General features: G+C 46.0%; 1 protein-coding gene across 1 annotated transcript in view; it reads right to left on the reverse strand.

Moving 5' to 3' along the window:
• The window catches only part of DNAJB12 (DnaJ heat shock protein family (Hsp40) member B12), a 658,221-nt gene extending 642,668 nt beyond the window's left edge, over positions 1–15,553 (reverse strand). Inside the window, exon 1 of the mRNA XM_069610521.1 lies at positions 15,276–15,553. Within this exon, the coding sequence (XP_069466622.1) occupies positions 15,276–15,423 (148 nt within the window). The 5' untranslated portion in view covers positions 15,424–15,553. The remainder of the gene's footprint in view (positions 1–15,275) is intronic.
• Positions 15,554–18,702: the final 3,149 nt, after the last annotated feature.

The following is an 18,702-nucleotide window of genomic DNA, read 5'->3' on the forward strand; positions in this document are numbered from 1 at the left end:
CAAAAAGGGATAATTAACACTCTGGTTAAGGGCAAGTCAGATGAAAAAAGTGTAAAGAAGCAGACTAGAAAAGACCAAAAAGATAGCATTCCACAAATGGAATAGGGCAGCAAGGGACAAGGAAACACTTAGTAGGGAAAAGACGAGGAAGGGAGTATCCATTCAAACTGAGTAAAAACATATGTTTGTTTTTAACACTGCATGACATTTTTAATTTGCGAGTGCAGCAACCAGATTGCTCAATGTTAAACAAAAAGACACCTTCCCATTCCTCTGCCCCACTTAGCCCTCCGAACCCAAAGCAAACACTTTTCAAGCGCTGAAGATGTGTTGGTTTTTCCCCCTACTGGCACTCCTCCACATAAAAATCATGAACCTTAGGCCATCCTCCTAGAGCTTCTAGCACTAAAGCACCACATTCTTGAACTGAAATAGGGCTCTCAGCTCTACAACACCCCACAGTCTACTCTTCCACAACAGCATATTATACACGCTCCCTTGACTCTGGATGTTGTATATACTGTCTGAAAGTCTATTTTAATATTGTACTCCCAGACACCACCATCTTTTTCCAAACATTGTTACGTTACCACTCAGTGCTTATCCACAATCAGCAAATAAAGGTCAGGTGGATTCATGGAGAGTATAATAACCTGCTCTTGGACCAATGTAAAGTTTCAATGACGAAATTACATTACGTCATTGTCTATGGTCTCTTATAGAGCGCCAATGGCCGAGGCCTCAAAGCGCTGTTTCAAGACTAGAGCGGAATATGCAGTGTGAGGGGGACGGACGTTACGAAAATAGGAAGGTTTTCAATTCCTTCTTAAAAGTTCTGATGCTGCGGCTGCTCTGTAAAATCCAGTGGTAAAGCGTTACAAGGCTTGGCTGCAAGAACTAGGAAAGATCTCCACGAGAAGGGAAGTATGCAATAAATGAACGTAAATTCTGATTCCGCAAAGGGGAATACCGCTGAAATATTCTAGTAAGGTAGCTTGGGCTGGTATTCTGCAGAGCGTTGAAGACTAATGTAAGTGCTTTGAACAGAATTCTGTTAGCCACAGGTTAACCAATGAAGCTTTCTCAGGGTGGAGGAAACCTGCGAACTAAAAGGCAATCCAACAATACGTGCCGTGCCGCTAGTGCTCCAGATCAGATTTGAGGTAGTTGTATTTTACTCCCCATTTTTAAACTTTGAGAGTAAATGTGATTTCAAGAGTGAAAAAATGAGTTTACCCCTTTGCAAGAGAGTAAAACTTATGTGACATCCAGCCAACGTGTGCAAAAACTGTATGGAAATCATTACCATGCGCCAGCTTTCTGCATTGTGACAGAGTACACCTTTCATTGTTTCTCTAAGGTCTGGCCATTTGATCTCTCCTGTATATTTTTGAATGTTCAAAATACAAAAACCTAGCCAAATACATAGTAAAGCAAACCTGAATTGTAGAATTGTCCTTTGATGTTTAATTAAAGTCTTCATTTCCTGGAAATATGACTACCTAATGGTATGCCAATGTTATGATACAACAGTGTGGCGAGGCAAGGACTCCATGCTAAATTCTATAGCTAATCTCATTGTCAAATTGTTCTTTATATAGCGCTTTAGGCAAAGCGCTGCACATATTTATCACAATTATCACCAAACCGAAGTTGGTACTCTTTATCGACCTCGAAAGGATGAAAGGAGTTGGCCTTGCCAGTATTCGAACTTGCAACCTACAGATATCACACAGATTACTGCAACAAGCGCTCAAACGGCTGAGCTATCTTATTGGCTAACATCCTTCAGAGGTCGGTAAACTGAGTATCGACTGAAGTATAATAATCACAGTGCCTAGATATTTTACGAACCAGGCATGAATTGCTACATAAAGTTAAATACATATCAATTATCATTATCATGCTGCGTTTCTATTTCAATTACAAATCTAACTTTCATTTGTTTGCTTTGATCAGCGCCTGCACTTCCTTGAGGGTCAGGTTTGGGGTGTTTTAATTGTATTCTTGAAGATTTGAGATGCTAGAACACCTGCGATTGGTGTAATGACAATGAATACTCACCCTTGAGCAAAGGCTCTGTTGCCACTGACCATTTATAGTAAATATACCCCATTGACTGCAAGGTTGAAGGAATGTAAACGAGACGGTGGATACTCATTACACACCGTTTTTATAATTAGAGTGTAAATTAAATTAGGAGTATAAAAATTATCTGCCTCTGCACGGTTATGCACACAGCACAGGAACTCTGAAAAATTAAATTGTGCAATACTGGTTTGCTTTTACTGAAAAAATAAAGCATAATTTGTTACAAAAGATGAATTTTCAACTGCAACTTAGTTTTCCATCTTATTAATTATACAATACTAAAATGCTATGAAAATAAACATACACAGTGCTTCTGTTTGCTCCAAAATAAACCATTCCTTTTAACGCATGTGGTCGGTTCCTTTTTTTAAAGGATTCAGAAAAAAAAAAAATTCAGTTTCAGAGGCTTTTCGCCGTGGCTTGCAATTACATCCATGTAGATAAAAATCTAAATAAGCGTTCTGGTTTCTGTCAAGTAACCTGACCTTTGCACTGCCCTCTGCTCTAAACCTGTGTCTAAATGTACGCAGGAAAATAATACGTTTTTTTTTCATGGGTATATGAAAGAAGATTTTTTTCATGGGTAAAAAGAGCCGCTACAACCCTTATCTGGAGGCCTGTGTGCCGCTGCATTTTTAACCATTTCCTATTTATTTACAACATATTTAGTTGCACCGAGCAATAGAGAATTGCCATAGTCCAAACGTGAAAGTAGGACTACCTGGGCAATACTGGATGCGTGCTCTCCCGATATATATTGCCTAATTTGCCTGAAGATAATGACGTAAAAACCAGTTATTTGCGTGATAAATCAGGGAAAGATGTTGATCTAGATGCACTCCTAGATTTTTAACCACTGGGGAAAAGTCAATATTAGCCTTGTCTAGGGATAATGGCCCATTGAACAGTTTAAACTTTATAGGCGCATGGGCATTGAGACATTCAGTCTTGTCTGTGTTCAGACCAAGCCAGTTGGTCCATCCATTGTTCGATATGGTTCATGGCGTAATTGATTTTGGCATACACTTGGTCCAGATTGCAAGGCGATATGCCAAAGATTAATTGAGTGTCTTTGGCATAATTTTGAAATGTGATGTCAATATCTTGGATCCAATCAATTATGGGTTTAAGATATATGGTAAAAAGAAGAGAGGAGCAATGAAGTTGGTATGTTTTGGATCTAGGTTGATTAATCTCGACACAAGACTTGTGCTCAGATAAAAACGAGGAGAGCCATTGTAAAGCAACTTATGATACCTAACCGAGAAAAAAGAATAGTGTGGTCCAAGGTATTAAAAGCAGCCGATAGATCAGGTAACAGCAATAATGCAGATGAACGTTGGTCCACAATATGTAAAAGGTGATCCTGCACATAAAATAGAGCACTTTCACTGCTACAGCCCGGTCCGAATCCAGAATGGAAATTACTTAATCATTTGTTTTTCTCCAGATGCTTTTGGAGCTGGATGGAAACAATTCTATGCATCATGGTAAGAATGTTTGGGTAGTTAGACATAGGTATATAAATTCCTAGTTCAGATGGATATGATTTCTTTTTAAGAAGCAGGACAATCCAAGAGTTTTTTTAAGGACTCGCACCTTCTGATAGGATCTGTTATTAAGGTGTGTGATAACAGGGGTGACAATGAAAGAATACAGTTAAAGAATATTGGACGAACATGGATCACCTGGGCACATAATCAGATTCACAGAGGAGGTGATGGCTGGGGTGACAGGTTTAAAAGAGAATATTGGAATGTGTCCCTTGTCTGGGCTTATTGTATGGGAGGGATTGTACGTACTGGGTGTCCAGATCCAAGTCCACCTCCCCCTTCTCCTCACCTGTCTCCTCCGAGGCACGTACACTAGGATCGGAATCAACTTTGCCTGGCTTCTTTATAGTCCTTGGAACCCTGACCTTCGGTGTTCTGGTCTTCTTTTCGTGAAGATAAGGTCTGGCCCCTCCGGAGGCCACCTTGACAGAAGAGTGAACCTATCACCGGGGAACCCCAGGGGGCCAGCCTCAGTCTAGGGAAAAAGCCCGAAGGCGGAAAAAACCCTAGTTCCTAGATGGGTTCTTTAGATGGTATGGTTCAATGATGTCAGAGTTGATGAAGTAGTCAACGTGTGAGATGGCAGGAACTCAAGAGACCGGGAATCAGGACACGGAGCAAGGGTATCAGACCCTGAAAGTAGGGTATGGGGAAGGTAACGGGATACTGTGATTAGAAGAAAAGAGAAGGAAAGAGAAGGAAAGAAAAGGAAAGAAAAGGACTGCCGAGAGAAGGCGCAGTCTGGAATAGTACTAACCCCTGAATCCGACGAGATGGAAGGGAACCATTCGCCGGCAGGTATCCGCCGCAGGGGACGTAAAGGTAGGAAAGGGACAAAGGCTCTAGGAAACTCGGAGGCGACCGGTACAACAACCGGCACAGCGCTTCCGTGAGAGCGGAAGAAACAACCAGTCAGAAGGGCTGAAGGAACAGCAAGTCACGTAAGAAAGCTCCTGCCTCCGGACGCGGAACACAGTGCGCGAGCACCTTCGCGGCCGGAGAGCGAGGGTGAAGTTTAAGGTAAGGAAAAAATAGAGGAGCGGAAGGGTACCGCAGCTGTAGTAACCGCGGAGAAAGTGAGTGCAGAGTAGACCGTAGCGAACACGGGATAAAGGGAAGGTAAGGCAATAGGAGTAAAGAGAGGGAACCAGGGAGTTATGAGGAGTAGGAGAAATACACAGGAAGGCAATAATCCGAGGTAGGCGCGATGAGAGCGTGAAATAACAGATACAACGCGCCGAAAAGTGGGCGGAGCCGGATATATATAGGCTCCATTGTCCTGTTGGGCGCCATGTGGGATGAGGACTAGACCGTTCACCGTCTGAACCGCCATCGATACCAATGCTTCCAATCTTGGTTCCTGACAGTATACCCCCTTCCTCTCAGGGAACCCCCCGGCTTGCCCGGGTGAAGGCGATGAAACCTCCTCAAGAGCCGAGGGGCATGAATATGACTTACTGGTTCCCAAGACCTCTCTTCCACGGGATAGCCCTTCCAGTGAACCAGGTATTGGAGCCGACCTCTGTGATATCTGGAGTCCACTAGGTATGCTACTTCGTATTCTTCTGGAATGGAACGTACCTGGGTTCGACTCTTGTGGAAGGGTCTAAGGAACGGGTCTGCCTTGTACTCTTTGAGCAAAGAGACGTGAAACCCCGGGTGAACCCTTTTGAGATATTCCGGAAGTTTGAGTCGAAAAGCAACTGGGTTGACCTGTTGGAGAATGGAAAACGGTCCAAGATAACGGGGGGAGAATTTTCCAGCATGAACCCATCTGGGAAGAAACCTAGTAGATAACCAGACTAGTTGTCCTGGTTTCCACGTAGGGTTGGAAGCTCTGCTCCTATCTGCCCATCTCTTCTGTGTTTGTTGACTGAGTTGGTGTGCCTTCTTGGCGAGATCATGAACCTCCTGCAGTTCCTGTATCACGCCGTCCAGAGCTGGAATCTTAGTGGCTAGGGAGCCCAACCCCGGTAGGTGTTTGGGATGAAATCCATACGTGCACAGAAAAGGGCTCATTTGGATAGTGGTATGCAGGGTATTATTATAAGCAAACTCTGCTTGAGAAAGGAAACTATGCCATCTCTCTTGTTGGTTGCTGCAGAAACACCTTAAGTACTGTTCCAGGTTTGCGTTTAACCTTTCGGTTTGTCCGTTGCTCTGGGGGTGGTATCCCGAAGAGAGGGCTCGGTTGATACCCAAGACCTGACAAAGCAAAGCCCAGAATTTGGACGTAAACTGAGGTCCTCGGTCGGATACAATGGTCTGGGGCAGACCGTGTAGACGGACTATATCTCGGAGGAAGATATCAGCTGTCTCAGAAGCAGTAGGGATTTGTTTAAAGGCTGAAAAATGGGCCAGTTTGCTGAAAGAATCTATTGTGACCATAATCACCGTCATGCCCTCAGACGGGGGAAGATCAACGATGAAATCTGTAGAGATATGTTCCCATGGTCGTGACGGTAAGGTATGTTGTTGTAGGAGTCCGAGTGGTTTACCGGTTCGGTATTTGTTAGAGGCACAGATTGAACAGGAGGTAACATACTGATATACATCAATCTTTAATCTTGGCCACCAAAAACCTCTTTGCAAGAGATCATAGGTCTTTCTGATGCCTGGGTGACCCGACAAGGGGGTATCATGGCACCACGAAAGGACGAGCTTCTGGAGCTCTTTGGTGGGAATGAACAGGGCGTGACCATGATAGTACAGTCCATCCTTGCCTTGCATGACTGAGGCGGGTAGTCTTGCACCGGACTGATAATGAGGTATCAGATCTCGGAAAAATGAGACAGTGGAAGCTACAATCTTGAGATTTGGGAAAAGGTAGTCATGTTCATTGTAGGTTCCTGAGCCGTCTCCGATACTCCGGGATAAGGCTTCTGCCTTCTTGTTTTCTGTGCCCGGGATATAAGTTAGTATGAAATCGAACTGTAGGAAGAAATATGCCCACCGGGCATGTCGGGCATTGGTGCACTCCATTTGTTGTAGTACTCGGAGATTGCGATGGTCAGTCCTGATCACGAAGGGATGGGTTGCGCCTTGTAAGAGATGTCGCCATTCCTGGCAGGCTAACTTGACGGCTAAAAGTTCTCTCTCTAAGACAGAGTAGTTTCGTTCACTACTGGTGAGGGTCTTCGAGAAATACGCCACCGGGTGTTCAATGTCATCGGCTGTCTTCTGTAACAGGATAGCACCTACCGCTCCTATCGAAGCATCTGTCTCCAGGATGTATGGTATAGTCTGATCCGGCTGGATCAAAATGGGAGCGGAGGAAAAACATTCCTTAAGAGCCTGAATTGCTCTCCTTTGTTCATCTCCCAAAGTAAACTTGACTCCTTTCTTGAGCAGGGATGTGAGAGGAAGCACTAAATTGGAGAAGGTGGGTATAAATCTTCTGTAAAAGTTGGCTAACCCTAAGAAGCTTTGTAGTTCCTTAATAGTGCTGGGTTCTCTCCACTCCATGATAGCCTTAACCTTGGCTGGGTCCATCTCTATGCCTTCCCCTGACAAAACGAATCCCAGGTAGGATACGGAAGTGGACTCGAATATGCATTTTTCCGGTTTCACCAAAAGTTGGTGTTCAAGAAGACGTTGGAGTACCTTTCTCACTAGTGACCTGTGTTCGTTTAGTGATTGAGAGTATACTAGGATATCATCCAGATACACTACCACCGAGATAAACAACATGTCTGCGAACACCTTATCCATATACCTCTGAAAGACAGCGGGGGCGTTGACCAGGCCGAATGGCATCACCCGGTATTCGAACAATCCGAAAGGAGTGCGGAACGCGGTCTTCCATTCGTCGCCTTTTCTTATCCTTAGGAGATGGTAGGCCCCTCTTAGATCCAGTTTGGTAAAATATACGGCTCCTTGCACCGCCTCCAAGATGTCTCGGATTAATGGCATAGGATACCGGTCTCTAATGGTCACCTTGTTAAGCCCTCTATAGTCGATGCATGGACGCAGTTCGGAGCTGTCCTTCTTTGGTATAAAGAACAAGGAGGCTCCACAGGCTGATCTCGACTCTTGGATGAGCCCGTTTTGGAGATTAGAGTCCAGATATTCTCGTAGGACCTTCCTTTCTGGGAGTGACAAAGGGTACATCCGCCCGAAAGGAATCACTGCATCAGGTACCAGGTCGATGCCGCAATCTTCTGGTCGGTGAGGGGGAAGATCCCGAGGTTGGATGTCTATGAATACCTCAGAGAAGACGTGGTATTGAGGTGGAACTGAGGCTAAGATGGTCGAACTCGGTGTAGGAGGTGGTTCTGCTTCAGGATGAGTGGAGGAATCCATGTGGCCCATACAAGTTGACTTACAAAAGAATGAGTTGAAGCTCACTCTATTTGCCTTCCAGTCAATGTGGGGATTGTGTTTCCTTAGCCAAGGAATACCGATGACCAGAGGGAAATGGGCTGCTCTGATCTGATCAAAGACCAGATACTCCGAATGATGACTCATCTCCATCTTTAGTGGTATTGTTTCTGTGGTGATGGGACCGGATGACAGTGGTACACCGTCTACGCCCTCTACCGGAATGGGAGTAGTCTTACGTTTAGTAGCTATGTGATGTTCTGTAGCCCAGTTAGCATCCATGAAGTTACCTGCAGCTCCACAGTCTAACATAGCAAGTACCTCTATGGAACTCGAAGGAGACAACCATAACTTGACTTGGAACACCATCAGGTTGTTTTCCTCAGGGTTGTTCATGGTTCTTGAGTGGTTGCAAGGGTACTTGGCACTTCCCCCGAGACTTCCCTTGCTGTAGATCGGGGGTTGAAGTTTTCCTTCCTCCGGGGTGGTACTTCCGGACAGCTTCTCAATAAGTGTTTGGCGGAACCACAGTACATACATAACCCGGTCTCTCTTCTTCGTTTACGTTCTCCCGGCGTAAGAGGTCCCCTGGTAGTACCGACTTGCATGGGTTCTTCCGAAGGAGCGTTGGTCCGGTCGTTGGAGAAGGGTTCGGTAGACTGAGAGAATGAGGATTGCTCCTATATCGTCTTCTTTCTTGCCGTCTCTCTGTTAATCGGTATTCAATCTGTAATGCTAAGGTCATCAATTCCTGACAAGATACTGGCCGGGCAACACGAGCCAACTCGTCCTTGAGCTCGTCGTGGAGTCCTCTCTGAAATATCGTTTGTTGGGCTGAATCAGGCCAGTCTGCCTTAGCTGCTAGTCTTTGAAATCGGGCGATGTAGGTCTGCACGTCTGTGTTCCCTTGTTCGACATCCAGGATAGCTTCTAAAGAGGAGTATAGTACCTCTGGTCTGTCGAATCGTTCCTTGAAGCCCTCTATAAAACGATCATAATCAATCAAGGAAGGGTCGTTTCTGGCAACCAAGGGAGTTGCCCAAGCCAGAGCATTTCCTGTGAGATTGGCGATGATGAATCCAACCTTCGACTTAGCCGATTCATAGGCATGGGTACGGAAGGCAAAATACACACCACAGGCATCAAGGAATTCCTTCATTCCTCCCGGGTAACCGTTATATTTGCCAAAGGAAAGGGGCATCGCAGGTAGGTCTCCACGGTCGTCTCTATGCAGGACTACCTTTTGTCGGAGTGCTATGTTCTCTGTCCTCAGGGCTTGGACTTCAACTGTGAGATTCTGCATTGCCGCTACCAATTCTTGGTATTGTTCCAAGGAAGCCATGTTAGGATTTTCAAGGCGTTGTATTCTGTCCAGATCCAAGTCCACCTCCCCCTTCTCCTCACCTGTCTCCTCCGAGGCACGTACACTAGGATCGGTATCAACTTTGCCTGGCTTCTTTATAGTCCTTGGAACCCTGACCTTCGGTGTTCTGGTCTTCTTTTCGTGAAGATAAGGTCTGGCCCCTCCGGAGGCCACCTTGACAGAAGAGTGAACCTATCACCAGGGAACCCCAGGGGGCCAGCCTCAGTCTAGGGAAAAAGCCCGAAGGCGGAAAAAACCCTAGTTCCTAGATGGGTTCTTTAGATGGTATGGTTCAATGATGTCAGAGTTGATGAAGTAGTCAACGTGTGAGATGGCAGGAACTCAAGAGACCGGGAATCAGGACACGGAGCAAGGGTATCAGACCCTGAAAGTAGGGTATGGGGAAGGTATAGAAAAGTAACGGGATACTGTGATTAGAAGAAAAGAGAAGGAAATAGAAGGAAAGAAAAGGAAAGAAAAGGACTGCCGAGAGAAGGCGCAGTCTGGAATAGTACTAACCCCTGAATCCGACGAGATGGAAGGGAACCATTCGCCGGCAGGTATCCGCCGCAGGGGACGTAAAGGTAGGAAAGGGACAAAGGCTCTAGGAAACTCGGAGGCGACCGGTACAACAACCGGCACAGCGCTTCCGTGAGAGCGGAAGAAACAACCAGTCAGAAGGGCTGAAGGAACAGCAAGTCACGTAAGAAAGCTCCTGCCTCCGGACGCGGAACACAGTGCGCGAGAACCTTCGCGGCCGGAGAGCGAGGGTGAAGTTTAAGGTAAGGAAAAGCGGAAGGGTACCGCAGCTGTAGTAACCGCGGAGAAAGTGAGTGCAGAGTAGACCGTAGCGAACACGGGATAAAGGGAAGGTAAGGCAATAGGAGTAAAGAGAGGGAACCAGGGAGTTATGAGGAGTAGGAGAAATACACAGGAAGGCAATAATCCGAGGTAGGCGCGATGAGAGCGTGAAATAACAGATACAACGCGCCGAAAAGTGGGCGGAGCCGGATATATATAGGCTCCATTGTCCTGTTGGGCGCCATGTTGGATGAGGACTAGACCGTTCACCGTCTGAACCGCCATCGATACCAATGCTTCCAATCTTGGTTCCTGACAGTGGGTATGGCAATGCCAAGCTTTTATTGTTATTATGGTATTTATTGAGCGCAGTAGTTTCGAGAAGCAACAGAGCGCTATACAGAGGCTTCCAACAATACAGATACATAAAGGAGCCCTTTACAGAGGTATACAACAGTAAAGATGCATAACAGAGTTCTTTTCAGAGGTCACAACAGAAAAGAAATACAGCGGAGGACGATACAGAGGCAAAGAAGAGGGGTACAGCTGTACCGGGAGGAGAGGTGGAGTCTAGAGAGTCAGGTGGTGCGAGGGACGATGTGATGGCCTAGGTGTTGAGGTGGAGAGATTCCTTGACGAGGTGGGTCTTAAGTTTTTTTCTGAATTGTAGAAGCGTGGGGGTGAGTCTGATGCTGACGGGGAAGAGGTTCCACAGTCTCGGGCGTAGGCAGAGAAGGCTTGTTTTGTGGTCCTTTCTTTTTCGCAGCGGTGGATTTCAAGTCTGCACATGTCCTGGCTTCTGGTGGTGTGCTGTCTGCCAGAGATGATGAGTTTCTCCGCAAGGTTGCTGGGTGATTTGAGGGTGACTGCCTTATGATACTTGAAGGTGATTTGTGCATGCAGTGGGATCCAGTGAAGGTCAATGAGGGCCGGTGTGATGTGGTTAAATCTACGTAGACCCTTGATGAGGCATGCAGCTGTGTGTAGGACACTTCTCAGAGGCACAAGAGAAGACAACAGGCCTTCTAGGGGTGCAATGCCCCCATCCAGGTGGGATAGGACCAGTGCTTGCACAGTGAATCTAAAGCGGTCTGGAGGGAGGAAGGGCTTGACTGTCCGCAGGCAGAAGGGGGAACCGATACCAAGCTAAGTTTTCTTAGCTATGTGTGTCTTAAAGAAGAGGTGTTTGTCGATACGCGAGGGACTGGGCGCAGAAGGTGAGCTCAGGTGTGAAGCCATCAGAGTTCAAGTTTGATAGCCACGTCTGTTTGTCTTGGTATTCAGTGTTGTTGGTGAGGAGTTGGCTTGTTCCAGGGATCTAATATCAGTTTTGTTTAAAGATGTGGATAGTAACATTTTCTGTTCTTGTTATTGAATCTAATAACTTTCTTAGTGAGGGGAGATTTCACATTCATCATGAAATGATAATTTGTGAAGCCATCTTTGATTATTTGACCTAATGACTGCTCAAGGTCGATTGAATCCAATCATGTAGGTCGCCCGCCAGATTTTCAATGTTCCTGAAATTAACTCATGCAGAATATTCAAGTTTCATTGGTTGAAAGAAAAAAAAAAAGGCCTACATAACTTGTGTCCCCGGAATGACGATGAGGCATTTAAGTACCAGAATACTCTCCATTTGGGGGGACGAGGGATGATATGAATGAATAGTTCCATCTCTATGACAATCCATCCAAATTACACTTGGCTGTATGTATTGTATTACCTGCCTATATTTTAACATCTCAAAAATGTAAAACTTGATACAAAACATTGAATACAGCAGTGTCAACCACCCTCCTTACAACTATATTGATTTGCCAACATTTGGTGTCCCAACTTCAAGTATCACTGCACAAAGCCTCTAGGTGCACATAAACCAGGCCACTGTGCATGCCCCTCTGTCTGGTAATGCCACACAAAATTCGCTCCCCACCCCCTCAAACCTTCTGGCCATTCCTAAACCTGAGGTCTTTGCAGGGGAGTATCCAGCATTGCAAGAGTGGTGGAGGGGACGAGACACGAAATAAAGTCTTGCTATCCCATGGAACCCCAATGCAGTGCACGTAATTCCATGTGGTCTGATATCACGCCCCCAAACCGCCCACCCCTACACCAATCTACTTTTATGGTAGCATTAGTGGCAGATGGCATTTTAACACACAGCAACAACAAACTGCAGGATCATTACAGATGCAGGAAACTCATTTATTAGAGCTCTGTCCAGGCACTCTGGGCAAAATACATGCAAACCTCCTAATTTGCATATAGATTGCACCAACAGAAGTGACTTCACAGAAAAGGACATTGCAAGGAGCATCATCAGTCTTTGATACTTGGAGGCACCATGGAAACGAATTTAGAATAAGTTGCCATCAGTAAGCCAAGTGGCAAATAACTTTGTGGTGCAAAATACTTAAATTGCACTATTATATATGGAGCGACTCTATAGTCATTAGGCTTTTTTGTATAATAGCATGATATTGTAACATAAGCTATGAAGTGAATCAGAATCACTTACAGAGCTGCAGATAAGAAACAGTCAGATTAAATGATTTGTCCGGTATCACACACTTTAGTTAAATGGTGAAACAGGGATGTGGACAATTTAAGTAACCAAGCACATCTTCCCAAGTTTAGTTGATAAAGCTATTTAGTAAGGTTTTGCTTTGCATTGCATGTGCTTAAATAACACTTTATTTATAGCAATGCCTTGGAAGCAAAACACATTACATAAAAACTAGCCTTAGTAAACTATACGCTATATACATTGTCATCGAAATATGTTGAGCAATAAAAGTATGGCTTAGTTGTAATCTCCCCATCCTGCATGCAAAGTCACAATAGCATCATGCACATTAATGTGAGCCTAACAAATCCCCATTGGGTTTTAAAGCCATGGTCATTATTACATAAAGCATGCAACATTATGCACCCTTCTCACTTTTTTAAAGGGACAAAAGTCCCTGCTAATAGTCCCCCACCCCTGCATCAGTACCTAACGGCTCACATTGTAATGCTTGGTTTTCACATAGCAATATGAGAGCCCTCTGATGCCCGGTGCTCCTTGTAACATTGTCCTGGCAGCGGGATACCTCTCCTCTTCTGAAAGAGTAAGGTGTCCTGCCTCAGGACAATGAGCGTGCTGAGCAGGAATTGCTCAGCACACATTGTCCTGCCAGCGGGACACTTTTCCCCCTTGGGCACCCTTATTGAGGTGCCCCACTGAGAAATGTCCCGGTCTGCCTCTCAAAAGAGCCTCTGGGGGTGGGTGGGGCAGCCCCCCTCCCCATCTCGCTCGGTACACCACTGGGTCTCTGGTACTAAAGCGCACTATTAGAAATGTCAATGGAGACCCTTACAACATATTACAACCTACACTAAGATGTCGTTTTTTAGGAAACCATTCGTGACAAACCATATGCACAGAACACAGCTATGAGTTTTCAGAGCATGTGCAAATGCTTTTACAGCACTATCGAGGGCACGGAAAGTGTGGATGTGCTAAGAGTGGCTGGGAGCGTGACAGAGTTTGCATAGTGTGGCTGAGTACGTACAGTAACGAGTGTGGCTAAATGGGTGCAAGGGAGAGAGTGTATTGTGGCTGTAAGTCAAGCAGTGCAGGAAATGAGCCAGGACAAGACGGAGCGGCGCTCCGGCAAAAAATGCCTTGCCTGAACCCTGCTCCATCACAACTCACACAGACAGACTCGGGAATTTGTGCTGAGTCTTCATTGTAGTGCAGGCTTCTCCTGCTTCCCAACCCATTCCTCAATGAGCAGAACCCACAGTGCTGTAGCCTGCATACTGAAACAGCCAAAGCCTCACATACAGTTTTGCAGCTGTTCAAACTGGTATATTTGTCCTGCATTTTTCAGACATCCCTTTATCAGGATGAATATTGTGACCAATCAAAACAAAAGAGGCCAGTAATCAAGTCACTATAAGACATTTTTAACATTTAAAATTGGTGGCATTATGTCGTTCCCATAATGTTCTTTGCTTTTATGCAAATCATCAGGATTGGGTTCTCTATGTGTTGAGCAACCTGGATGGGGGCCACGCCTCTTGGGCCCGTCCGCCCCTTCCCAAAGCTCCACCCCTCCTAAGAAGTGACGGTTCCCCCAATAAACGTTTTCCATTTGCAGCACTGGCTGTGGTTGTAAAGCCAGTGGCAGAAAGGGGACGCGATATTTAGTACTATAACAGTGCAGTCTTAAAGATCTGCAGGTGCAAGATGCCCGAGGTCCACCCACAAGAAGTACCCAACAAAAAAGGAACTTTAATAATGAACGTTTCTGAGTCCCAGCTAATATGAGTATCCCTGAAAAGGAAGGAGTTTTCATCAGAGGCTAACAGACGTACGTTATTGTATCTAACCACACCGAACAGAGGCGTATCTTCATTCAAATCTTCTTCAAAAGAAAGTTGCGCTGAGTGATGAAAATATTATAGATAATACCCCATGATCCCACGGTATCCCCAAAATACCCAGTACCCCAACCATCTCATGGTTTAGGGTAGGTGGGAGGAACAAGAGCGAGGCCTCTCAGTCCATCTCTGACAGCCTTATCAGCTGCTTCGGTGCTTATCGGGGGTCTCTGGGACCTATAGTGCTATTTACAACACTAACAAAGTCGTCCATGTTGCTACCGAGAGATGTTGGTGCCAAGACGAAGTAAAGTCAGGACCCGTGTGCCTTCCGTTCCCACAAATATACCAAAATGTACAATTCGACCACTAACTGTTAGTGTGATAAATAAACGTTTTTCCCGGAACTACATTTCCCGGGATACGGCTGCTCGATCTTTCACGTGACCGGAAACGTGCAGTCTGTAGTTTCTACTATTGCCTTGGCCAGCAATATACAAACTGTTTCTAGAGTGCTGCACCCCACAGTGAGCACATACGATTTTCACGTAAACATATGCACACCATGCAATTCACGAATTCAAAATATAGTTTTGTGTTGTGCTTTGCACAGGGGGAGTCATGGCAAAGACTGCATCTCCCGGCGGACCCAGCGTCAAGGCACATGCGCATAGAGGATTTAAAAGGCTGTTCGCTCACAGAACTTCCCTCCCCCACAGCTGTCTTCCTGGTAGGCCGGGCTGCGCTCTGTCTGACAGGCCGCTCGGCTTACTTACATCGGGCTTTCTTGGTGGGGTAGAGCCGCTCGGCCTTGTCCAAGAAGCGCAGCGCCTTGTCGGGATGCCCACTCTTAATGGCCGTTATAGCTATGGCGATACAACGCTCTGCTTCGTCCCTGTTCGATTCCATTGCGGAAACAGTCATCGGGCGTCCGGGCTTCGGCCGACGCCGCCCGGTGATGACGCAGGACAGGACTCAGGCAACCTAGTGGCGCCACCGATAAGTGTCACCGCAGTACTATGCTGACTGGTGCTGTTTTTTTGGTAGTGGAAAAGGAAGACGGACGACACCTGTTACCTTAACTGAGATTATTGTCTAGAAATATACCATTTAGGAGCCACCCCAACAAGAGTAAGAAGACTCTGATCCCCCAATTGTCAGTGGCGTCCGTAGGAATTTTAGGGGCACAAATAGATACTCGTAGCAAACTCCCGTATATTAAATAACGGAAAACACAAATAACAATTCTGTGTATATGTACGCAAAATCCACCGGTTTTTTGTAATATACGAAGAAAACGTCTGGCCCTCGATCTTTTTCAGTACAGATTTGTTTATTAAAGTTTCATGTGTGTGTGTATATATATATATATATATACTTGCCACCATTCTGTGACCAAAAAGATGTAGGATTTTTCAAATTTCATAAATAATCATTTGCATAACAATTACATCACAGCAAAATACAAAACATACATTGTTGGCACCATTGAAGCATTCTAAAATACACAACCCACCAGACAGCACGTGGAAAGATGTGCAAATGTTAAAAATGTATAATTCTGAATGGGAAGTTACCACCAAATTCAATTACCTAACTTGACAGAAGGTAATCATACAGAACTGGTAGGCAACGTTTGCCACTGCTCTGTAGCAGCAGCCTGGGTAATACATGTGTATTCCTGCAGTGCAAGTTGAACACTGAGTGACATGGAGACTGATACCCTTCTCTGATAGGCAGATGCTTTGCGGTGGTGTTACGCTCTGCCACTTGCCTTCACTGGTTGTTCACCTAAGGCATAGCTCCCAACCTTTTTTGTCACCTCGGCGGGTGAAAACACCCGATTTTCTTTTTGGCGGGTGAGAGGCCCATTGAAGTGAATGGGCGTATGAGGGACTTGGCGGGTGATTCGTCTGTTTTGAAGGCGGGTGACACCCACCAAAAGCGGGTGAGTTGAGAGCTATGCCTAAGGGTTGTACCAGCAACGGTGCAGCACAGAGTCGTGTAGCTGTCAGGTCAGTGGATTGGTCTGAGCCCAATCAAAGTAATGACCTACCAGCCCACTGTAGGGACACACTAATTAATGTGTTACATGCTTTGCTCTGCAGCCTGCCTCAGAGTCATACATTACCTGCCACTGTAAAAAGCAGTAGGATCTGTCACCCAAATCTGTAGGCGCTAGGACTGCTTAAAAAGCAGTAGCCTACTGCCTAAATCTGTAGGGTTGGCAAGTATGTATATAAATATCTATTATCGTACCAATCTTCAAGAAGGGAGATGGGTCTGTAGCAACAAACTACAGACCTATCACCCTCTTGGATGTTATTGTGAAGCTTTTTGAAGCCTTGATTTTGAATCATTTTACGGACTGGAGCTGGGACTCCAAACCTCAGGATGGCTGGCAAGCTGGTTTTGAAAAAGGAATTGGAACATCGTTGAACCTTTTTCTAATCAACTATCTAAAAACAGCAAAAATATATGCCTTGCATCAGTGGACTTGTCACAAGCCTTTGACTCAGTCAATAGAGAGAACCTTTGGCTGTAGTTAAGGGACTGGGATTATCCTGCTGATTTACGTGAGGCTAGTGAGGCTCTTCACTCCAATACTAGTATTCAGATCAAACTAAATCAAAGGGGGGACATGACAAACCCCCTTAAAACAGGAGTGGGCCTCAAGCAAGAGTGTCGCCTAACCCCAGCCATCTTTAAACTGTATATCTCTGACATGGGTGTAGAGCTATCGCAAGACCTCCCAGTCTCACAAGATCTCGCGATAGGCGGAAACGCCGCCCCCGCGCTTCCCGCAAGGAGAAGCTTAGAGCGAGGGCAAGGAGCAGAATCAGCTCCTGCCTGCTCCTCCACAGGACTGGCCAGCTGGCCTTCTAAAGCAACAAAAGACTCATATTCACAGCACCTAAGTTTATGGGCCTGTTGCCCTTTGGCGTTACCTCAATTAAGCTGCAGTTTGTTAGTTGCTGTCATTACAAACAAAGCAATGTATTCTTAAGCCTCACAGTCTCCTGCGCATCATTCCAGTGATTATACTACATAATTGGCGACGAGGATCACCACCGGATCTGCGCGGTGCCATGCAAGGGGCAACACCACCACCACCTTTCCTCCAGACTCCAGGTAGGCCAGCCATTCCGTGGCCACAATGGCAACCCTTATTCACCACGTATGTGGAGGCCTTGGGTGGTGCAGGCTACTCGGCAGCGAGACGCCGGGCAATGCTATTAAATGCCCTGGGCGTCGAAGGACAGAGGGTGTTCGAGACTCTCACCCGGGAGCCGGTAGCAGGTGACAATGATGACGTATTTAAGGAAGCCGTGAGAAGAATTGTCAAGCGGTTCGCCAGTAAGGAGAATACAGTCCTACACAGTATAAGATTTTACAGCCGCAGACAAGAGGCGTCAGAACCAGTAGACGACTACGTGACCAAGCTGCACGAGTTGGCGGCGCTATGCAACTTCGGAAACAACGGTGAAAGTTTGATCTGCGACATGCTAGTGGTTCATACCAACAGCAGGAAGGTGCAAGATAAGTTCATACTGGAGAAAGAACTGCAACTAGAGAAAGCGGTTGAAATAGCGAGAGCAGTGGAGGAGACAGCAGGCAGGAGGAAAGAATACGCAAGCGGGCACAGCCAAGCCGAAGTACAAGCAGTAATCTTCCGCCCAAAAAAAAGAGAGGACGGTCCCTGACTCGAGAGAAGGGAAATGGGTGAGAAAAGAATCATTGAAATGCCACAGGTACACCAGCACAAAACACTTGGCGTATGACAAAGAGTGCCCGGCAAGGGACAAATAATGCTTGGTGTGCAAGAAGATTGGACATTTCTCCATAGTGTGCCGATGGCGCAAAAAAAATCACCAGTGTCAATGCCGAACACAACACAGAGGGGAATCGTCCTCGGATGAAGAAGGGAGACCTACCGTCATAATGGTGAACAGCACGCAAGCTAGAAGAGAGAAGCCTCACTGTGCCATCAAAATCAATCGATTGCAAACAAGAGTCATGGCCGACTCCGGCTCTGACCTAACCATAATACCGCTGCACACGTACAAGGAGATGATGGGCACAGAGACAGTCCAAGTGCTCAGCACACGGCACCTCCTACAGTGTTCGGTGGTGCGTCAGTAGACCTGCTTGGCTACATCAGAGGCAAAGTGGAGTTCAAAGGGAGAGACACCACCACCAAAG

This window comes from Ambystoma mexicanum, chromosome 8 (assembly GCF_040938575.1).
Source record: "Ambystoma mexicanum isolate Mex_15411 chromosome 8, UKY_AmexF1_1, whole genome shotgun sequence".
Classification (NCBI taxonomy): domain Eukaryota; kingdom Metazoa; phylum Chordata; class Amphibia; order Caudata; family Ambystomatidae; genus Ambystoma; species Ambystoma mexicanum.